The sequence below is a fragment of the Lupinus angustifolius genome, chromosome LG06 (assembly GCF_001865875.1).
Source record: "Lupinus angustifolius cultivar Tanjil chromosome LG06, LupAngTanjil_v1.0, whole genome shotgun sequence".
Classification (NCBI taxonomy): Eukaryota; Viridiplantae; Streptophyta; class Magnoliopsida; order Fabales; family Fabaceae; genus Lupinus; species Lupinus angustifolius.
This window is the reverse complement of record NC_032014.1, coordinates 5,478,769-5,486,858: the sequence shown is the minus strand read 5'-3', so window position 1 is coordinate 5,486,858 and position 8,090 is coordinate 5,478,769. Positions and strand designations below refer to the sequence as shown.

Genomic DNA, 8,090 nt, shown 5'->3' with positions numbered 1-8,090 from the left:
AAATATGTCAACATAAATAAGAAATAGAGCAAATATGTTTAAACATAAAAAAAAAAGATAACAACCATGTCTAAAAAAGAAAGAGGGTAAAGTTGTCAATATAGAGTGTAATATGTTCAATGTTCATTTTCTTCTATAAGAGAGAAGAGAAATTTTTGTGTAGGACTCATACATTTTTTCCTCCTCCTCCACCAAAGAGAAAAAATGTTCAACTCTCCTATCTTTTTCTCTCTCTCTCTGCTTTCTTTCTTTCTAAAATCATCTCTACCAAGCAAAGCTATGATATGAGATGAGTGGATAATGAGTAAGAAATAAGAATGTAATATATATGCATTATTATTATGAAAATTTATATTCAATTATTATATCATTCATTATTTATTTTGATTACTTTTTGAAGAGTTAATAATTATTAGATATGAATAGTAGATGATACAATGATAGTATATAAAACTTTACATACATTTTTTTTCACAAAAAATAATTGAGAAGCTTCATTGATAAACCAAACTATTTGTTCTATTTTGACATAAGATTCTAATTTATATACTAAAACAATCAGTAATTAATAATATTTATGCTATCATAGGTACTAAAAATTGCTCTTGTCCCAAGAAGTAACATGTGTTTACATATTGCTTTTCAATTTATCATAATTTCATTTTTGTTTTTGAGATTAATCTCACATTAGTAATCATAGTGAGGTATTAAATTCTCATTTATTAATTAGTAAATGTTCTTCTTTTTATTTCTTATTTTAATAAAATAAAATTGTTACATCCTCTTCTCTATTATTGGAGACTCCCCAAATAAAGTTCTTAATATTCATGACTCCCCAAATAATTGTTTCTGAATTTGTTCCCATTCATAAGGAATGACTTGATATGTTACCTATTAATGGAGAAAAACTTTTTTAACTCTTCATTTAAAATTGATATGTGTTATGCTTTTGATTGGATGTTTTTCTCTTTTCTTTTTATAACTAAGGTTTTTTTGTTTCCAATATGTATTCTCGCACTAAAAATAATTATGTTCAAGCTGAGAACATCCACAAATACGTGAACATGGAAACGGGAATTTGTAACAAAATTGACAAGAGAATAGTATAAGGCTTCTTTTTAATAAATCACAAGTGCAAGATTGATTTTAACAACATATAACTTGTGATTTATTACGGTTGTTACCTAATAGTATGGTTTAAGCCAACTTTTGTGACATAAACCATACTCACTCCAACAATTAAACCTAACTTTTGTGACAAAAACCACACATAAATATCGAGTAGAACTTCTTTTTAAGAAATGACTCTTCAATACTGGAATAAAAAAAGAAAGAATATATTTTTATTTTTTAATTAAAAAATAATTTAAATTATAGTCATTAATTTTTTTTGTTACATCTTATAACTCTCAATCAATGAAGATCCCATCTATTAATTTTGGTCTGGTCAAACATATACTCCCATTTCTCCATAATCCATATATATAAAAATAATATCTGTTTTTTATGAAAATTTGGATATGGAGAGCACAGATTTTTATTACACGCGACATAAATGTTATGATTTCCAATACATAATTATTATTTGTAGTAAATTAAATTTTGCTTTTTGGCATACTTATATAAACCGAAAATAAAAACCTAATTATTTGGTTCTCGATCTCACTCTCTTTCACCTCTGGCTTATTCTCTCACAGCCTCACCTAACCCTTCAACAACGATCTTTCTTCCTTCTCATTTTCTCTTTTTCATTTCATAATTCAAATCCATTCTCAAATTTCAATTTTTGTTTTTTCAATTTCCGACAAATTGATATGGCTCTTTCACGTATGGCATCTTCATCTTCCTCTTCTTCCATCTTGAAACCCATTTCCGCCGCCTTATCCCTCCGCCGTCCTCTTTCCTCCGACACCACCCTCACCATCGAGACCTCCATCCCCTTCACCGCCCACAACTGCGACGCTCCCTCACGCGCCGTCGAAACCTCCCCCTCCGAGCTTCTCAAATTCTACCGCGACATGGCGTTGATGCGCCGTATGGAGATCGCCTCCGATTCGCTCTATAAATCAAAGCTCATCCGCGGTTTTTGCCACCTTTACGACGGTCAGGAAGCCGTGGCTATTGGTATGGAAGCCGCTACGAATAGGAAGGATTGCATCATCACCGCATACCGTGACCATTGCACCTTCCTCGGCCGCGGCGGAGACCTTGTCCAGGTCTTTTCCGAGCTCATGGGCCGTAAAGGTGGCTGCTCCAAAGGTATTAATTACCGTTGTTACTTAAGAGTATGGTTTAAGTTTAGTTTTGTAATGTTTGGCATTGGTATAGAACAGAATTCAATATCATGAAATAGTAAGGGTCGTGACATTAGAGCTTAGTTTTGTAGTGTTTTATCTTTTCTGTTTGTTTAGGCTTTGTTTGGCAAAATTAGCTTGTAGTTGTGACATTATAGCTGCTTATAGATTTGAAGTTAGCTCAAAGATTATATCTTTATAGCTAAACTGATTTAATTAGTTTTATTTGGCAAACCTAGCTATGCAACTCATAGAAACCAGATTTGCTGGTTTGGTCTGGGAACCGCAAATCGGCTTGTGAGTACCGATTTGTGGGTTTTTTGTGAACCAATATGCCTTGATTCACATATTGATACTCGGTCCTAAGAGAACCATCATTGAAGACATGAATTCTTGGAAGCTCTTATAGTTTTTGAAAAGTTGCTTGCAATAGCTTTTCAAAAGCTACAATCTCCCCTTTCAAAAGTTTTAATCCCACTCCATTTTGCTCATATTACTATTGTAAAGTGGGGGTAATTTCTACATATAATATATAGTATTGTTAAAAACTAAAATCCCTGTGGGGGCAAATCCCCTCACTCGACACAATGTAGGTCCATTCCTAAGTGAAATTGTATGCTTTGTTCTGTCTTCTACTCTTCTTATAACATGTATATCCAATACCACCTTAGTGATAGTAGATTAGTACGCTATTATTTCGTAGTTAGTTATCATCTCTTGATTTTCGTAGTTAGTTATCATCCCTTGATTTTCGTAATTCATGTTATTGGCTTGTTTTATGTATGCATTGTCATTATTAAGTTATAATTCAATAATCAGTTTCGCATTTCTCTCATTTTGCACGTTGTTTCGAACAAAAGGTAAGGGTGGTTCCATGCACTTCTACAAGAAGGATTCTGGATTCTATGGTGGCCACGGCATTGTTGGAGCACAAGTTCCGCTTGGTTGTGGCTTGGCATTTGCTCAGAAATACTCAAAGGATGAGAATGTGACATTTGCTTTGTATGGTGATGGTGCTGCCAATCAGGGGCAGTTGTTTGAGGCGCTTAACATTGCTGCGCTTTGGGATCTTCCTGCCATCTTGGTCTGTGAGAATAATCACTGTGAGTGGTTGTGGTGGAGAAAGTTTGGTGCTTTTTGAATCGGGGGAGATCTTGGTTGGTTGGTTGATTTTATTTTGCTTATTTTGCAGATGGAATGGGAACGGCAGAGTGGAGGGCTGCCAAGAGTCCTGCTTATTACAAACGTGGGGATTATGTTCCTGGGTTGAAGGTGAGGATGAAAACTCTGTTTGGTTTTGATTTGATGGTGTTTTGGAATGTCAGCTTCATGTTAGTGATTAATAGCCTTTGAAATGTTTGATTTTGTTCAATGAGGAATGCATTGCAATGCTCTTCTGTGTTGATTAATGTGTTATCTAATACCTCGATTGAATGGATGGATGTGTATTAATCTGTCTGGACTCTTGCTTAGTTATGTGAACTACATGACTGCATCTTCCGGGTTATTTGTGATTTGAATGCACAAACATGAAGTCTTTGGTGTTCCAATCATGATTACTTTGTCAACTGGTTTACTATCTTATTCAAGCAACAGGTTTCTCATACCCTAATGATTTAGTATTGTGGTAATGGAAATAATAAATTTTGTTGTGTTTTTTTAAGGTGTGGTATTATGAAAGGTTGTTTTACATTGTTGTTGATAAAGCTTTTTCCGGTGTGGATGTGCTAAATCTTAATATGATGTATTGTGACGTCTTTACAAAATAGTGCACTGTATGGTTATTATTGCTTAATTTAGCTTACCCGATATATACATTCATGGAGATGTAAATAGAGGATGGTGGCTAAGTTATATTATTAAGAACCTCTTGTTAGTTTTTCTATCAGATTTAAAGCCACTGCTTCTGTTATTTTAAAACATTATGTATTATGACGTCATTACAAAATAGTGCATTGTATGGTTATGTTTAGTTTACGTTACCCTATATATACATTTTTTGGAAATGTAAATTGGCGATGACTGCAAAATTATATTATTGCGAACATCTTTTTGTTATTTTATTACTTATTTCTATCTGATTTAAGTCTGATGATTCTTTTATGTTTAAACTGACATCTAAGTATTGTCTGGACCACTGTAGATTCATCATCATTTTGCAGCGTCATTGGTTCTATTCCTATTTTCATGATTTGATATTTAAATATATAGGACCATACTCCATGTGAGCCATATGTTGTGTTTTGGTTGGAGATTTAGGTTCTTTGCTAACTTTGTATGAGTATGTGTTTCATGAGAGTGGGTGTGTACATGTATGCATGCCAGTGTGCACATTTAAATATTGTAATGATTGAAACTTTTTAATGAATATTTATACTTTTTACAGGTGGATGGCATGGATGTTCTTGCTGTAAAACAGGCTTGCAAATTTGCAAAGGAGCATGCTCTGAAGAATGGGCCCCTTGTGAGTAAATTCATGTACTGTTATGTATACTTGATGCAACTATGCATGACTTAATGGTGTAATTTTTTTTTACTCCAACAGATGCAATGCCTCAAAATTAAACCCTATTTTAACTTAGTTGAGGATGTGATTATTATTTAATACATTGCATATTCAAAATATGGTTTGTTACACGCATCTCTTGGTTGTCCTGCTTTCTCATACAGAAAGAAAAAGATATCTATCCTTGTGAAAAGTTGTATGACTGACTTGGTCTGGTAGCAGTGGTCTGTTCCCTCTTTTTAACTGAAGTCCTACAACATTAATTGCAAGGATACAAAGGATTGATATATTATATTAAATGGCATGCATTGTGATACTTGCAGTTATTTTTGTAATTTTGGTTAAATTATCAAAGTTTATTCTGTTACATTTTTATTGATTACTCTTTCTTGATTATTTTGTCCAGATTCTTGAAATGGACACTTACAGATACCATGGCCACTCCATGTCTGATCCTGGAAGCACATACCGCACACGTGATGAAATTTCTGGTGTCAGACAGGTTTATGACAGTCCCCCCATCATATAGTGTCCTATCTGTTCAATATGGAGGAATTCATTTTCATAATATATTTGTTCTTGGCTATTATGGTTATAGGAGCGTGATCCAATCGAGAGAATAAAAAAACTACTGTTGTCTCACGAGATTGCTACTGAAAAGGAGCTCAAGGTGATTTGAATGAAGCTAGAACTCATGCTTTTTCCTTTCAATTGTGTAATGTGATATTTTTCATAGTTGTTTGTTATGACCTCTGAAGCTTAGTATGTGAACTTGTTACGCGTAGTTGTACCTGGTACAGGTATGCCTTACGTATGTATGTGTACATAGTACATATTAGGTACATATTGATATTTGTTCTGTCTATCTGGAAATGGTATGGGTCGGTTTGGCTGAGTACAGCTTGGGTACTGTGTTGGATTATTGTCCAGAAGCATTTTCACCTTGAATGCTAGGTCATAATTTTTCCCTGCCCCTCTTTCGTTTCGTGTTCCCAGATTTAGCTGTAACTGCTGGCCCTTCACCTTTCCTGTTTATTCATTTGTCCTTCAACAACCGGTTACAGTGGTGGTAGGCAGTGGTGATGAGTGAGTGGTGGTGCTTAGCTATTTCTCCACACATGTCTAGCGATTCCACCTTTGGTTGCCCCCAAATCATTATAAACCTGCTCTCCAATTCTGCCCTTGTGTCTTTTCCAGCTCGGTCTACACCGGATTTGTTTTTTAATTGTGGATGCTCCTCTGTTTTTGTGGCCTTCTCCCTCATCTGGACTTGTTCTGGGCTTTTTGTTTGGGTAGCGCAATGACAATTTTTTTGATTATTTTGGGTGCTGCCCCTCTCTTTTGAAATTGTATTTAATCTTTTATGTTGTCATTTTTGTGTGGTCATGCTGTACTATTTTTTTTTTTTTTGAAAATTAGATTTCTTGTATTTATAAATTTTCAATAATATATACTAACACATCCATACCCACAAAATTTACCGGATACCAGTAGTGGACCCACATCTGTGCAACTGCAACATAGTATAACACACTATGATTTCTAATCTTCTATCTTGATATCTGTTACCAAATTTAACCGAACAAATTTTCACCTTGAGATAAGATAACCATGGATGGATGTTTTCTTTGTTAGGATGTAGGGCATCTGATTTGACTTAAGTATTCTATACATTAACTTATATAATCTACCTTATGTGTTTTGCTGCAAAATATGTGGTAGTAGATATTGTTCAATTGAGTTTTATTCTGCCAATAACTATTTCTGCTATATGTAATGAAGAAATGGCTTATTTTGTCAATTTCTCTTTTAAATATGTGTTAGGTTATACCATCTCTCTGCCTATTAGATTTTATGAATATTTGTTTCAATAGTTCCTAGCATGTCCTTACTGTGTATTGATATGTTTGTTTGGATTTAGCATTTGAATTTGATGTTGTGCTGAAGATATTAAATTCCCGTTCTTGTAGGACACTGAAAAGGAAGTCAGAAAAGAAGTTGATGAAGCCATTGCTAAAGCCAAGGTGAAAATCATATATATGCTGTCTATCCTCCCCCGACCCCATTAAGTTGGAGTTTCGTGTATTGGGCCACACTTTATATATACACCATACACTTTCATATCCTGTATTGGCTGTATATGGTTTACACAATCTTACAGTTCTTTGTGTTCTATTTTGATTTCCAGGAGAGTCCAGTGCCGGATCCATCTGATCTATTTACCAACGTATATGTTAAAGGATATGGGGTTGAGGTATTTATTCCATCCCTATTCCTGTTATACGAATTTTATGTATGAATAAACCAAGTAAAATATTGCAGTTTTTTGCATCATTTGCTTTAAAATTGAGGAAGATTTTATTGTATTTGATATTTGGGATTAGCAGCATGACTTTGAAATTTATGACAAAGGATACGGTCCAATAGTTTGATTCAGTAAAACATCAATGTGGTGGGAAATGAAAGGATTCATGGTTTTCAAGATTGCATAAAGAGATGCAGCTGCACTTATGTTCAAGCAATTAATAGTTATTGTCTTCTAAATCTAACCCTCCCCTTTATCTGTATTACTTGGTAAGAAATGTTGCTTTATTGAACTCTGATGATTGATGGTGTTCTGAATCGCAGTCATTTGGTGCGGATAGGAAAGAAGTCAGAGCTACTTTGCCATGATTTAGAGTATTTTACTACTTTGGTACCAGTCTGATCAAAGTAACTAAGAATAAAAGGTTCTACAGCAACTCATCTCTCTGAATTGGTTGGATTATCCCTTGGTGTATAGGAAATTTATTCTCAAGGAGCACTTGGGGTGGAAATTTGTACTTTTTTTCTTTGTAATTTTGGTGGAGCTAACTGCCATATAAAGTTATTCTGATTGATGCAACATGTGTTGCATATTTAAGGGGTTCATTATGCAAAGGCCCTGACCTGTCTTCCACAATTGGTGGCATGTTTTTTGCCATTAGTTTTATTTGTTATTCACCACACTTGTGTTTCATTAAAACCATTTTATTGAGTACCAAGAATTCTTATTTCTTTTATCAATTTTCCAACTTTCTTATTTCTTTTATCAATTTTCAAACTTTCCATGCCTGCCTTTAGGATTGAATAATGAGGGGGGAAATGAATTTGTTATTAGAATGAGTTTTATATATTGTTACTGTATTATCCACTTTTTATGTTGAGAAAAAGGTGTATACACTGAAAGTGTAATTTTATATTGTTAATGTATTATCTGTCATTCATTTTCAATTATGTTTTACTTTTCAAAAAAATAATCCAAATGAAGG

General features: G+C 34.0%; 1 protein-coding gene across 1 annotated transcript; it reads left to right on the top strand.

The window, feature by feature from the left end:
* Positions 1,654-7,841, top strand: LOC109349233 (pyruvate dehydrogenase E1 component subunit alpha, mitochondrial-like). The gene is made up of 9 exons (XM_019589965.1): positions 1,654-2,259; positions 3,155-3,397; positions 3,487-3,566; positions 4,681-4,758; positions 5,207-5,302; positions 5,399-5,470; positions 6,771-6,824; positions 6,989-7,054; positions 7,429-7,841. Exons 1-9 carry the CDS (start codon positions 1,815-1,817, stop codon positions 7,471-7,473), a joined length of 1,179 nt encoding a protein of 392 aa, XP_019445510.1. The 5' UTR covers positions 1,654-1,814; the 3' UTR covers positions 7,474-7,841.

Excerpts from the sequence above, each read along its gene's own strand:
- LOC109349233 (XM_019589965.1), top strand. The coding sequence starts at position 1,815 with ATGGCTCTTTCACGTATGGCATCTTCATCTTCCTCTTCTTCCATCTTG. Across the intron at positions 2,260-3,154 it reads TAAAGGTGGCTGCTCCAAAG|GTAAGGGTGGTTCCATGCAC; the intron begins GTATTAATTACC and ends TTCGAACAAAAG. Across the intron at positions 4,759-5,206 it reads CTCTGAAGAATGGGCCCCTT|ATTCTTGAAATGGACACTTA; the intron begins GTGAGTAAATTC and ends TATTTTGTCCAG.